The sequence below is a fragment of the Arvicanthis niloticus genome, chromosome 1 (assembly GCF_011762505.2).
Source record: "Arvicanthis niloticus isolate mArvNil1 chromosome 1, mArvNil1.pat.X, whole genome shotgun sequence".
In the NCBI taxonomy this organism is placed as follows: Eukaryota; Metazoa; Chordata; class Mammalia; order Rodentia; family Muridae; genus Arvicanthis; species Arvicanthis niloticus.
This window is the reverse complement of record NC_047658.1, coordinates 95,766,955-95,782,070: the sequence shown is the minus strand read 5'-3', so window position 1 is coordinate 95,782,070 and position 15,116 is coordinate 95,766,955. Positions and strand designations below refer to the sequence as shown.

The 15,116-nt window shown below is 41.7% G+C and overlaps 1 protein-coding gene across 7 annotated transcripts in view; it reads right to left on the bottom strand.

Moving 5' to 3' along the window:
• Nucleotides 1–569: 569 nt before the first annotated feature.
• The window catches only part of Inpp5f (inositol polyphosphate-5-phosphatase F), an 88,498-nt gene continuing 73,951 nt past the window's right edge, over nucleotides 570–15,116 (bottom strand). For 6 of the 7 annotated variants that reach the window (XM_034509293.2, XM_076911382.1, XM_076911384.1 and 3 more), the window contains 5 exons: nucleotides 7,868–7,939; nucleotides 6,706–6,779; nucleotides 6,135–6,263; nucleotides 3,013–3,100; nucleotides 570–2,660 (listed from right to left, as the gene is read on the bottom strand). In XM_034509293.2, coding sequence (XP_034365184.1) covers nucleotides 1,511–2,660; nucleotides 3,013–3,100; nucleotides 6,135–6,263; nucleotides 6,706–6,779; nucleotides 7,868–7,939 — 1,513 coding nt within the window. In that variant the 3' untranslated portion in view covers nucleotides 570–1,510. The remainder of the gene's footprint in view (nucleotides 2,661–3,012; nucleotides 3,101–6,134; nucleotides 6,264–6,705; nucleotides 6,780–7,867; nucleotides 7,940–15,116) is intronic. The other variant, XM_076911403.1, reaches the window with a different exon arrangement.

The window sequence follows — 15,116 nt, the reverse complement described above, 5'->3', positions numbered from 1 at the left end:
CTCGCCCGCGCCCGCATAGGTGCTCACATCTCGCCCGTGCCCACACACAGGTGCTCACATCTTGCCCGTGCCCACACACAGGTGCTCACATCTTGCCCGTGCCCACACACAGGTGCTCACATCTCGCCCGTGCCCACGCACAGGTGCTCACATCTCGCCCGTGCCCACGCACAGGTGCTCACATTTGTAGCTCTGAGTCTGGACCGGACATTAACCCTGAGCAGGCATCTGGGTCTCTTTGGAAATAATCATTGCTTTAACTTCTGTTGTCAGATCTCTTCATGGGTCGTCTCCGCAGAAAACCAAACATGCATTATTTTCCCATCTGACCTGGCTTAATACTTAACTACTCTGAAGACCCTAAAGACAAATAAGGGAAAAAAAAACCAGACTGCAGCATTCAGTTTTTAATGTTTGGGATTTAAAATACAGTTTTCATTTTTAAAATAGAAGAACACTTTAATTGAAAGTTCAAAACAAGTGTTTGATTATAAACCGTTTATGAATTCTTTGATTGAAAACCACTTTTACTATTAAATGCTATACAAGAAATTCTCACACACTGATGCTTTGAATTACAGTAGTACTTTAATAGTCACAAGACTTGACACTTCTAATAAATAACAAAATCGGAATGCTTATCAGAGTTTTAACAGACATAATGTTAAACTGAGAGTCAGTTAACTGGAGTAAGGCTCTAAAGGACGCCAGAAACATTGATACCTGCTAGAATGTGCCCTACAACTTAATCTTACTCTGGGTTACAGAAGAGGTTCTTGGTGGTTAGTTACTGCATAAAACCAATTTAACCTGTACTTTGGCTATGTTTTTCCATCGTTATAGAACCTACGAGAGGTGCTAAATGTCCCTCTTGAAAGAGTTCAACTTTTCTAGAGATCCCTAGAGTCAATAAACATGATCTTATGTTCCTGCAGCAAGTTATTTTATGATGGGCAAGCCCATATTTATTTAAGACTTTGAGAAAGAAAAAAAAAAAACATAGGGAGAGATTGGGGTCAAATGAAAATACATTTTCACCATTGTTAATTCTCAACTTCAGAAAATGGTTAAGCTGCATGACTACTTTTTAAATTTTAGATGCTAATGCACATTAGTATCACTAAAATGAAATGCATAATTTCCTTTATAGAAGCAGAGGGATGAACTGATAGAGCAGAGAAATACTCCTTAAACGGGTGTCCACACTACATCTGCTTCAGGGCATCTTCTCCTCCAGACAACAGCTTGGTTTCTTTCCTGCTCCGTCCTGAGTGACATGCACAAACCACTCTAGTGTGTTTGCTATTCTGGTCCATAATCCAGGATGATTGCTTGTAGTCTTGGCTTACATATCTGGAAATTTGTTAAGGTTCAGACTCCTTGTAAAACAGTTGCCAATAAACATAATTAGAATTTGAAATCCCTAAACTCAGTACAGGTTAAAGTAGCCTGATAGGTGAAAACTTCATTTTGAATTTTTAAATAAAAGACAAAGGATTGTGACTAGAATCTAAATCTGAATTATTCGTGTCTGGCATTGTGTAAACATATTTTTCAGTTCATTTTGTTGAATTTCGTTAACCACTTCGGGTTCTGCTGGACTCTTCTGAACTTTAGCAACTGCCAAGTTTATCCCATGAGTTAGCCCAGCTTGGGTGATATTAGCAACTTGGACCATGGAGCTGCGGATCTTTGCAAAGGGAGAGACTGCTCTGCTGCTGCTGCTCTCTGAAGAAGGCGTTACGCAAAGCCCTGCCTCAAGCTCCAGAAGGCTGGACCCGGAGCTGGGGGTCTTCTGAGACACCACTGGATGAACAGAATGTTCAACTGACAAGAACTGCGGGCCTGTCACAGAGCAAGAGACATTTAACTGAGAGGGCCGAGAAGGCATCTGTCCCACTGGTTCTGACTGGGCTTCTGCATTAGAAACATGGGTAGGCTTGTGATCTCCTTCCTCACTATTCTGAAATACAGACCTGTCCTCTGACAGCTCGTTCATTTTGTTCTGTGCGTCCTGCACAAATCTCTGGCAGTAAACATCCATGGGCTTTGCAAAACCAGTCAATATGTGGACGTCAGCAGAAGGGCTTTTCTTCAAGGGAGACTCTGGGCCTTTTCCAAGCTCACTTCCATAACCAACAGTAGCTTCTGAGGGAGCATGAATGCTGATATCGGTGCTGCTGGCAGACTGGGATCGACTACCTAATCGAGGTGCTGAAGCAATAATCCCACAGCTCGGGAGAATGTAATCTACTGGCCCCACACTCTCTAAAGAATTGGCTAGCTGCTTGTCTTCCTCTGACTTAGAATTTGTAAGGAATTCATCAGAGTGGTACGAGTCATTATCTGAAGAAATGTCCCCATCAGACTCTCCCTGGACCTTATTATCCATCACTCCTGGGTTTTCCATGGTCTCAAGACTACTGTCTGACTTCCAAAGATTGACTTTTAAGTTTGGTTTTAGAAAGTTAACTTTCATTTCAGGCTTTGCAAAGTTTCCTAATTTTCGTAGGTTGCTAATGTTCACATTGGATTTGGTCTGCTTTACTTTTTGATTTAGAGATGAAAATTTGCTCATTAAAAAGCTTTTCCCCTGGGCCAGAGAGCCTTGGTTTTGAGATCTGACACCAATGATGTCCTCATGAGGCTTACTGCTTTTCCTATAAGTTGAAAAAGAAAAAAAAGTTAATTCCTTATGGAATCCAAAATACTGGAAGCCGGGTACTGCTAACTGATAAATCCAAATAACTGGACTTGACACTAAAACCCCACCATCCAAAAGGTGTTGGGTGTTGGGTAGTGTTTTCAGTTAGAAATATAACTACACCTCTACAGATAAATGAAAAGATTTGTATCTTTTTTTTTTTTTTTTTTTTTGCACCAGGTCTGCACAGTGGTCAACTGGGACTGGTTACATTTCAAAGGCCAGAGCCCCTCAGGTAGCATGAGACAGCCATTCTGAGACGCGCAAGGCTAATGCTGCTGAATGCCATCTTCACTCTTGATACTGACCTCTCAAGTTTCTTTTCAATTATGGGAACATCCAGTCCCATGGCTTGCTTGGTGATCTGCAGCATCTCTGCAATGCACTGAAGAGTGTCTGAAATCCAAACACAGCTCTTACCAGTTGTCCCATATAGTGGGAAATATAAAAATGCACCATCCCATGTGGTGGATAGCCCTAGCCTCTTGTTGTCATGGTAACTCCACTCCTGGGAGGGGCTGCGAAGTAGCTAGCGGCTACTCTCTGGCACCAGTGGTCTTGCCGCCTCCATGGCTAGCCCACCGTTCTCTTGTTACAGATTAACCCAGTAAAATCAAAACTCTAGAGGCTTGTGATTTATCAGATTTATCTTAGTAAATTCTCAACCCACAAAACACCTGCACAATAAACTCAAAACTCAATTGATATAAACACAAGCTATACCTCTAGATGGGGCAAATGCACCCTACTACTATTTAATCAGCTATCTAAGAAATCCCCAATACTTAAGACTCCCAGGACTGTGTGGTTCTGGCTCCTCCTCCTCTCCTATAGGTTCCATCTTTTCTTCTTCCCTTTTCTCTGTACTCTCTAAAATTCTCAGCCCGCCTTCCTTTCACTACCCAATCACAGGCTCTCACCTTATCTTGTGCTTGCCCTCACCTGCATATAGACAGCAATCCACATTTCCCCCTTTCTGTCTAGTTAAAAGACTCTTTTATCTCAGATATAAATTGAGCACAACTATTACAATTGTGTAATTTATCAAGTACAAGATAGATCTAACACCCAGTCCATCATTTTTGCCAATTAAATAGAACACTGTCATCTATTCTAACTTAAAAGACTTAATATCCTGGTTTAGCTTGTATAGTATCTGAAAACTATCTTTTCAAATATATTTTCTCAATGTAAATAGCTTGGGTTGGCTATGAGACTGTAAGCAGTCTTTCAACCTTGTTAGAATCTGATAATGACCATCATTATCTGAAAATATAGGAAGTCTAACACGGCTTCCAGAACTGAGACAAATTGTAGAGACAGCTGCCTACCCATACAGCCCCAGTAGGTCAGGAAGTCTTCAGCCTTTTGGCCCAGGATATTCTGACCGACCTTGAAAAAAAGGAATATTAAGGACTAGCTTATTCTTTCTCGGCAGAACTAAGCTGTCCTAACCCTTAACTTGAGTCTATTCAGGCCTGGTACAGGTCTGCAGGAGAGATAGGCAGTTTCTGCCCAGTGGCCACCCAGCCACAACATACAGCCTCACCTGGAGGTAGAGGTGTTCAGCAGCTTCTCTAAATCGATGAATGGGGAGCTGTTAGGAGCAGACTGTCTCAACAATAAGTGAATAAATAGCCTTAAATGTTATCTTTTGTGGATTTCTGACATTTTTGAACACCAACTATCTATGTAAAGTAATCTAGACTATTGTCTATTAACTACCCTTAGCTATTTATAATTAAAACATCTGAAAACACTCTAACAATAAACTCAGAGCCATGAATTTGCTATCTGGCCCTGACTCACAGGCTTAAACATCTCAGATCAGTTTGTAATGGCAATTAAAGAAGGACTGAGTCAGCCTTGTACTTTTTAATTTTTTATATCAATAGAAGAAATTTATACCAATGAAAACCTTCATTCTGTATCAAGATAAATTCTGTACCAAAATAAGAAATTAAGACTTTAACTTAGTACTGTTGTAAAGATTTCTACCGAAAGAGACTATGGCTGTACAACCCACATCAGCTATTTCCTCCCTGCTTAAATTACGACCATTCCAGAATTCCGTAGAAAGATAACTAAAACCCCAAGTCCAGGGAACTGGGGTGATGACTTCAAAACATACAGCCTCAAGTTAATTTGTGGCCACAGATTTAAATGCTAGTTTATTGCCTAAAACTTAGAGAAAACTGTTACTTGCTCCACATTTTCTAGATAGTGATTTTTTTTTAAAGATAAAGTATTTCTGTTTTATTTGGCTTTGCCTTCTCACAGCTAATGCTAAAAACAAAGGCCATGTACTTCCTTTGCCAGTGCACAAGGCAAAAGCAAATAAGCAAATAACCCTGCAGTTCTACTTCACTTATAATTTCAGGATGAAGCTAGCACAAAAAATGAATTGTGTATATTATACCACTTAAATCACAAACAATGCCATCAAGCAGAATAAACATTATTGCTATTTTTACTCAGAGTTAACTGGACCATACATATGAAATGGCCCCATGCTCCAAGAGGGCTCTACTGAAGAGTCACCTGCTTACAAGAGCTGCTCAAAATGTCCACAGAAGCTTTGGCTTTTTTGAGTCTGATTGGTTCCTTCAGGGCAGCTTCGCTTACATCTTCAATCTAAGGTTCAAAGTACTCAGGCATTAAGCATGGAATAGGAGGCTCAGCTATATCCTTTGGAAATATTTGGGGTGTGAATTAGTAATAAACCTTGCTGCAGTCTCTCCAGACTTCTTTGCCGACAGAAACACATGAGACTCCGTAGCGGAAGCTGGTGTAGAGGGAAGGTCATCTTGAAACACAGAAGGACCCTGTTTGCTGCTGATGCAAGCACCTGAAGAACGGCCACTCTATCCCATGTTTTCTTCTGAAATGACTACTTCTTCATTCCCTGTCACATCTGTTTCTCCAGCCTTTGGAGGAATTCCCTTCTAGGATAAAATCTGCAACAGAGCGCTGGTTCCTACCCACCCCCCAAGTGGTCTGCAGCAAGACAAGCCTGCTGAGGAAGGCAGACTGTGAGCTGCCCCACTGTTGCCATCTTTGGACTCTTTGCAGAGCACATTAGATGATGATTATTTAACAGATTAAGTCAAGAGCAAAAATCTAATGAACAGCAAGTAAACAGCTTAGATCCCTCACAGGGATCTGAGCACTGTGCCAGGTGCCGGAGCAACACCCAGGAACAAGTAGCAGCAGCAGCAGCTGCCTCTGGAAGTAGGTGACAAACACTTCACAGCCGCTTGCCAGCACGATACACCCATTCAAACATGAGGAGAGGGCTCGAATCCCAGCTACTCCTGAGCCATCTTTCTAGAAATCAGTTGTTCTATAGTGTTCCATGCAATGGACTTGTAATAAAACAAGAAGCTATCACTAGGTATCTCTGACAATTTCACCGTTTGCTCTTCCTCACCTTTCCCATCTTCTTCAGGACTGCGTGGTACAGCTCTCAGGGTATGGAAGTAACCACTTGCTTCTTTGCACCTGTAGTGCAGCCGCATGCAGGAGAACTTTGGTTTGCCGAAAAGAGTAGGTTCAGGACCTAATACAAATGAGTGTGTTTAAAGTTGTTTTTCAGGTAACATTCTTTACTTCACTATACATATACTATCACTTAACTGTGAGCATATTTCTATTCATAATTTAAATAATGTATAAACTTATGGCCATTTATAAAAATGTTTTCATAGTGTGTTAATCTTAGGTTTCATTATAACATTTCATGCCTGTGTGTATCCTAACCATAACAGGGCATCCCTGTGTTACACCCTCTGTATTATCATGAAACATGATTTTATGAGGCCATAAGGACACTTATTCAGTTGTAATTGTTTAAACTTTTTGATCACTAGAGTTCTCCTCAAGAGGCACAAGATAAAAGCTATCATACCCATTTTTAGTCTCTAAAGAAGAGGAGGGAAGTCTGCCATCACAGATGGCTTGGACATCCTCTTCTGTGGGTCAGTTAATGTGCTAGCATTTACCTATTTCTATTTTTTCCAGGTCTTCTAGGCTCAGTCGTTGATACTGGTTCACTTTATCAACTTCATCATCATAGCTAGGCAAGGGAAATACAATGAAGGTTAAAAGCAAGTGTTCATCTGGCTCAGAGCTGAGGTATCATGTTACAAGCTACCACATGCACTTAAAAGCTTTCCAGCATGCATTCCAAAATAAAGTGAAACATAAAAAATATCTATAAAATAAGCGGGACAGTCCAGCACTCAGGAGGCAGACGCATGTGGATCCCTGTGAGTTCCAGACTGGCCTGGTCTACATAAAGAGTTCCAGGCCAACCAAGGCTATCTAATAGAGAGACCCTGTCTCGGGGGTGGGAGGGTGGGGGGGGATAATAACATAATTTAACAACTAATGGAGAATTTTACATACAAAAGGAAATCAATTATGAGGCAAAAATAATTTGTTTTATAAACAAAATGAAAACAAATCTAATTAAAATGAAAACAATATACATTGAAACACTTTAGCTAAGAAATATACAGCACATGGGTCTGAGACCCCAAATCAAGGAAGAAAACTGTCATGACCTGTGCCAAAGGCATGTGGAAGGACAGGAAAATGGCAGCTTAAACCAAGCTGAAAGTAAAGGGGATATTTTACTCAGAAAATACATTAGGCCTGCATCTTGGGTAGCTCATGGAACAAGCACTTCCGCTTTGGTAATGGCACAGATAATTGCCTTTTGGAGACGGCGCTAATAAACCACCAAAGTCACATAATTGATCATATGCTTGTAACCAAGGAGACACTGAAAGTCACATAATCATACGCTTGTAACCATGCCAACACTGACATGCGCACATACAAGCTGTGCATCTGCAGAGCTGAATCATTCAACGGCAAAAGCTGCAGGGAATTCAGTGTCGAACAGTGGGAACTACAGTAAAACTAGCCACGGTACGTGGCCTCCATGTTTAAAAAGAAAAAGTGTGTGGAATGCCCAGATTTTGATGAATTCCAAGTAATACTAAGCTAAAACAGTAATAAATAACTCAAATTTTGAAAGATTATTTAAAGGGCTCAATGAAATCTCATATACACATGAAGACAAAAAAATGTTAATAATTCTCAAAAGCAAATGTTTTCCCAAAACAAACTAAAAGCTTTAGATCAATGGCGACTTACTAGGCCACGTAGTAGGCAGCGTTGGAGAGCAGCAGCAGCACGTCCACATCTCTGTGAGCAGCGTCAGTGAGGCTGTACAGATAGGATACCTGATAAATTAATTTTATTCACAGTTTTTGCAAGCATATTTCTACTTACAAGAAAAGACTGCCCAGAGGAACAAATGAAAATAAAATGATTGTACTTCTCAAGTTAAATTTAATACAAAAGCAATCTATATCCATGGGGGTGGGGGACCCTTAACATCTCTCCCTATTCCCACAATTAGGAGGGAACAGATTTAGGTAATGAAGAGCCAGAGCAGAAGGGGGTCTGTTCCAGACATGACCAGAAGGGGGTGCAGTTCTCAAAGGAAAAGGTATAGTGGTGATAGATAGGGCTACTGGGACGAAGAAAAACGTAACACCCAGAGGAGAAATCATATGTTAACTCGCATTTGCCAGTATTCAAAATAGCATACTAGACACTGAGGATATTTTTGCACTACTAGAAAACAGCTATTCTGAAATAGTCTCAGATAAACGAAACTGTTGTGAACATGAAGGCAAGCCACACTCCATTTTTCTCACTATAGATTTCACTTGGCTTTCAAGGAATGAGTAAGTACTGCCTTATGGCCATTGTCCCATTAACCCCCCTTGCGTGCGCGCTCTCTCTCTCTCTCTCTCTCTCTCTCTCTCTCTCTCTCTCTCTCTCTCTCACTCACACACACACACACACAAAACAACCACCACCACCAAAACATATTAGAATAGAATTCAGGTGAATTGTTGAACCATTTTAAACCAAGACTATAGTAAAATGCACATCTTGAGATTCTTCTAATAAAGAAATGGCCAAGGATTAAAAGATACAAATAATCAACAAGCAGGCATAACCCAAACTCGGATGAAACTTTAACCTACTTTCTAATCTGGCATGGGCAGCCTTTCCAGCCAAGTTGATAACCCCCAGAGTCTGACTGTTAATCTTCCTGCCATGGGATCTGAAACCCATCTGCTGGCTCTTACTATTATAAAAACAGTAGCAAAACCAAACAAACAAAAGACCCAGATAGGAAATATCAGTTATAGGTGGAACTTAAAGCACTACTGACTAATGGGAATGAGGTCACTGTTAGAGGGCACTGCTGAGGATTATGTTTTCACCAAAACCTTTACTTCCGTTTTCTGCATCAGCACCACCTTGTTGCAGCCCAAATTCAACAGTTTTAATTTGAAATGATTTCGTCAGTTTTCGCCTATACTCTAGACCTCAATGAATGAACAGAAGCACCTAATAAAACACGAACTGATTCTGGCTGCCAGTATCTGCGTAAGAGAAGGCCATGAATTCAGAGTCCTGGCGGCATAGCAGAAAACGACGTAGAATGATATGATGCATGGAACTGAGCTTTACACGTGATACTTGCTGCTTAAGTCAAGCCACGCCACAAAGATTACATCACAACACAATTTTTACATACACAAAAAAATCTAATTTACAGTGTCACTTCCACACTGGCTGCCTAATCTAGAGTTAGTATTTACATCAGCCATTACGTCCTTATCTAAAAGCATTTGGCACAAAACAAGCAGTCGAATGTTGTCAGCCCCTTTCCTCCTCCCACCCCATTTTTACTGCAGTCTTAGGTGCAGTAAATAATCCCCTTCCCGGTCCATACGCCAACCCCCTTACCCTTTTAAAAAAGAAAAAGCGCATTTGATATGAACAAGGAAAACAAAACCCCTTATGTATAACTTATATATAACTCCCCCACCCCCGAATTGCAGCTCTGTGCTGCTGCCATAATCATTTCTGTAGTCCCGCCACTGTGGCAAGCCTTCCTTCCCACACTATAAAAAGAAAAATTGCTAAAACCACATGTAGCCCAACCAGAGACTACTGTCGCATAAAAAGGCTGTCTCCCAGAGACATTAACATCAGGCTTTGGAAAAGAAGTCATTATAGGAAAAATACAGCCCCACTGGTACTTTAACCATAAGTCCCGCAAAAAGGAGGCCATCGAACTGAGATTCCACAGCACTGGCAGTTGATGCGCAGCTGGTGGGGTGGGGGGTGGGGTAGGCTGTCGATGGGAGCGTGGCATCCTCGGTCAGTACCGCACTTCGCATCTGCAGAGATTGGGACTCACGTCTGCTGTGGCAGGCTGCCACTGCGCATGCACATTGTATCCTGAGCATCCCAAGCCCTTGGAGAATAAAGACCCCAGCCCGTGGAGCTGTGGTTGGAAGGCTTCTGGCTTGAGCCTTTACCGCAGCTTGATGGGCGTAGGATTGCCAAGCTGCTGTTTTTGCCGCGCTCCTGCTAGTTGTAACACCCTGCCAAGGATAGATGAACATGGCAGAATTGGCGTTTCTGCAGGTGCTCTGGTTCCTGTCCGCAGCTCTCCTGGTTCCCTTCAAACCTAAGCTGCTTTTCAGGAGCTAAAGTCCAGCTGGTCTGTGGCAACTGAGGTGGCCAAGAGCGCAGGCAGGAAGGATAAGCAGTTGAGGAGGGCTGCTTCTATCCTGTGGCTGCGGGAATGGACTGTGAAGCCGGCTGAGCACTGCGTTGCCGCACTGCGTAACCTGCTGCGGCACCGTGCCGCTCTGGACAGTTCCCACTGCCACTTCCGGTCTCCGCTGCATAAGGCTAAACTGCTTTCCAGACAGTTTTACATTACCGATACCGCAGTGAATGCAGCAAGATCTGTTGCACTGTCCTATAACAGTCCTTAGGATAATGCATTACTGCAGTATTTTAAAAATACAAATAGGCCCCCAATCTCATAGAACCCAGAGAAAGCGGGCCTCCCAGGGGCTCTAACCCGGGCAGTATCTTAGGTAAGTAGACGGCAACCCCAGCCACAAATGGAGTAACTGGGACCCACTAGGACCCAGGAATTCACTCCTGGCCCAGAGCACTGGTTCCTTCCAGTCTGGGCCCCAATACTGAGCAGATCCCGGGCGGCAGCTCTGCCCCCAATCACACAGAACCCAGAGGAAGCGGGCCTTATAGGAGCTCTAAACTGGGCAGTTTCTTAGGTAAGGAGAAAGCAACACCCGCCCCAAACAGGGAGTAACTGGGACCCACTAGGACCAGGGAACTCACTCCTGTCTGTGCCTGAGCAATGAGCAGATCTTGGGCCCCAGATCTAACCCCAGTAGGAACACCCACCCCACACAGTTCTGAAACAACCAAGATAATAGGAAAGTCAGGCTCCAGTCAGAAACAGGGCAGGTAGCGCTAAGGAGAACCAGATGGCAAAAGGCAAGCCCCAAAACATAAGCATCAGCAACCCAGGGTACTTGGCATCATTAGAACCTAGTTCTCCCACACTAGAAAGTCCTGAATTCCCCATATCACTAGGAAAGCAAGATTCAGATTTAAAATCCCTTCTAATGATGATGATAGAGGACTCTAAGAAGGACATAAATAACACTCTCAAAGAATTTGAGGAGAACACAGGTAAACAGGTAGAAGCCCTTAAAGAGGAAACACAAAAATCCCTTAAAGAATTACAAGAAAACACAACCAAACAGGTGAAGGAATTAAATAAAATTATCCAGGACATAAAAATGGAAGTAGAAACAATAATGAAATCACAAAGGGAGACTACCCTGGAGACAGAAAACCTAGGAAAAAAATCAGGAGTCATAGATGCAAGTATCACCAACAGAATACAAAAGATAGAGAAGAGAATCTCAGGTGCAGAAGATACCATAGAAAATATTGACACAACTGTCAAAGAAAACGCAAAATGCAAAAAGTTCTTTACACAAAATATCCAAGAAGTCCAGGACACAATGAGAAGACCAAACCTAACCGGGCAGTGGTGGCGCACGCCTTTAATCCCAGCACTTGGGAGGCAGAGACAGGCGGATTTCTGAGTTTGAGGCCAGCCTGGTCTACAGAGTGAGTTCCAGGACAGCCAGGGCTACACAGAGAAACCCTGTCTCGAAAAAAACAAGACATAGAAAGAGAGAGAGAGAGAGAGAGAGAGAGAGAGAGAGAGAGAGAGAGAGAGAGAGAATGAACACCAAACGTAAGGATAATAGGTATAGATGAGAGTGAAGATTCCCAACTTAAAGGGCCAATAAATATCTTCAACAAAATTATAGAAGAAAACTTTCCTAACCTAAAGAACGAGATGCCCATAAACATACAAGAAGCCTATAGAACACCAAACAGACTAGACCAGAAAAGAAATACCTCCCGTCACATAATAATCAAAACACCAAGTGCACAAAACAAAGAAAGAATGAAGTAAGGGGAAAAGGCCAAGTAATATATAAAGACAGACCTATCAGAATTACACCAGACTTCTCACCAGATACTATAAAAGCTAGAAGATGCTGGACAGATGTTATACAGACCCTAAGAAAACACAAATGCCAGCCCAGGCTACTATACCTAGCAAAACTCTCAATTACCATAGATGGAGAAACCAAGATATTTCATGACAAAACCAAATCTACATAATATCTTTCCACAAACCCAGCATTGCAAAGGATAATAGCGGGAAAGCTCCAATACAAGGAGGGAAACTATACCCTAGAAAGAGCAAGAAAGTAATCCTCTTCCAACAAATCCAAAAGAAGATAGCCACACAAAGATGATTCCACCTCTAATAATGAAAACAACAGGAAGCAACAATCACTGTTCCTTAATATCTCTTAACATCAATGGACTCAATTCCCCAATTAAAAGACATAGGCTAATGGACTGGATACATAAACAGGACCCAGCACTTTCCTGCATACAGAAAACCCACCTCAGTGACAAAGACAGACTCTACCTTAGAGTAAAAGGCTGGAAAACAATTTTTCAAGCAAATGGTCCTAAGAAACAAGCTGGAGCAGCCACTCTAAAATCTCCAACTTGAGAACACAAAGGGAGGGACTCATGGCTCCATCTGTATAGGTAGTTGAGGGTGGCTTTGCCAGGCATCAGTGGAAGTGGAGGGCCTTGGTGCCTGAAAGTTTGGATTCCCTAGTGTTGGGAAATTTGAAAGCAGGGAGGTGGAAATGAGAGGATGGTGGGAGCACACCCTCATAGAAACTCCCAGAATTATATGGATTAGACATGACAGAAGCAGGCCGCCTGAAGACTAGATTCCAGAATTCAAACAAACAATTATCTTGATACTAAAATTTGTTTTGAGAATTGTATATTGCAGAATACACAGCCTTGGTGTATCTACTCATCAAACAAGCTGAGCAGACCTGCTCGAACCTCTGATGTCCTGGATTTCCAGCTGGATGCAGTGAAGACACAGTGTCAGAGGCTTATCAATTTGCTCTTCCCCCTGCCCCTCTTCTAATATCTCAACACACACAATCAGCTTGAAGAAGTTAATGAAGAGTCGATGCCCCTATTCCCTGGGCTTGGGGACTGTGGTGGTTAATATTGGGCTGTCTTTCTAGGGAAAAGTAGTGATTTTGTTGGAACAGGGAGGATTAGCTAGGATTTATTGCATAGCCATAACCTATTGGTAGAAATATGTATAATTGTTATTAAGATGAAGTTATAATTTCTTAAATGGTACAAAATTTACTTCAAATTTAAGGTTTTCATTGGTACGAGCTTCTTATTGATATAAAAGTGAAATTAATATTGTTACTCTCATAGGCATTGTGCCTATATAACACATTTAGGAATACAAGGCATAGACCCAGTCCTTCTTTAACTTTTTTAACTGATTTGAGATGGTTATCCTGTGAGTTAAGGGCCTATAGCAAATTCATGGCTCTGAGTTTATTGTTAGGGTGTTTTCTATATTTTCTTTAGAAATAGCTGAGAGGAGTTAACAGACAACAGTCCAGATTGCCTTACATAAATAGTTAGTTTTCAAAACATCAGAAGTCCACAGAATTGACGTTACAAACATTTCTATATTAATGTTCATTTTGATTAGAGACCTGTCTGCTCCTGACAGCTTCCTGTCTTGGATTCTAAGAAGAGATTGAGCATCTTTGGAGTCACCAGTTGTGGTGAGACAGCCACTTAGGCAAGAATTGCCTCTCATCATCTACAGACAAATTACTGTCCAGAAAAAGACACACTTGCAGAACAGTCGACTGATTAGATCTGCCAAGACAGAGTAATCAGCCCTTAATAATTCTGCAGCACTAAGGTCTGTCAGATGATCCTGGACCAGAAGGCTGAAGATTGGATGCTCCAACATTTTGTAGTATCGGGACTGTCCAGGTGTTCAGCCATCTCTTATTAATTGACTAAGTTTTAGAAGCTATGCTTTGTGCTTCCCATAATTTCAGTTAACTCAATCATTCTGGATTTCTGATGGGGTTGAAGACTTATAGTCTCATAGCCAATCTATACTATTTACTTTGAGAGAAAAGATTTGAGAGAATGGTTTTCAGCTGACATTCATTCTAAAGCCAAGAAAAAAAAGCCAGGTTCAGAACTAAGTCTTTTAGATAAGAGAGATGACAGAGGTTCTGGTTAGTCAACAAAATGATGGACTGGGTATTAGGTCTATCTTGTACCTTACTGACACAAATTGGTATAGTTATGCTCTAATTGTATTTTGAGAGAAAAGTTTTATTTTAACAGAGAGGGTGATATGTAGGAGGAGCTAAGGTGGGAGGAGTAAGGAGAGGAAGAAGAATAAGGAGAGGAGGAGCTAGGAGAGGAGAGGAGGAGCTAAGAGAGGAGAGGAGAGGGACATGGAGGCAAATGTTCATGTGTCTCCACCAGTCATAGATAGTTGATATATCTAGGTTGGGTATTGGGTTACACTTCTGATTGTATGGGCATCTTGTTATTGAACATTACCAAACTTATAAAGCCCTTGATTAACATTTTGAAAAATTGTATAAAAGTAAAAAGGAGGAGGGGGGATGGGATAGGGGTCTTCTAGGGAGGGGAAATGGGGAAAGGGGATGGCATCTGAAATGTAAATAAAATATCCAATAAAAATAAATTTAAAAAAATACAAATACCACAATAGCATAGAGAATAAAACATCAAATGTTTATGTAAAGACACCCACTTCTGCATTTGCACAGTCCTGCCTTACTCCCCAGTCCCTAGTCCTAGCCCTGGTCTTGAAAAAAACCAATTATTGCTCAAGAACAAAAAGACAAAAGCACTGGCATTAGTACATCCAGAAATGGCACTTGCCATGCAAGTCTGAAGATTTTTCACACAGGCACAGTCATGTATAAATGGACACATACATACATGCACACGTGCACACACACACACACACCAATAAGGAGGAGGAGGAAGAGGAGAGAAGAAG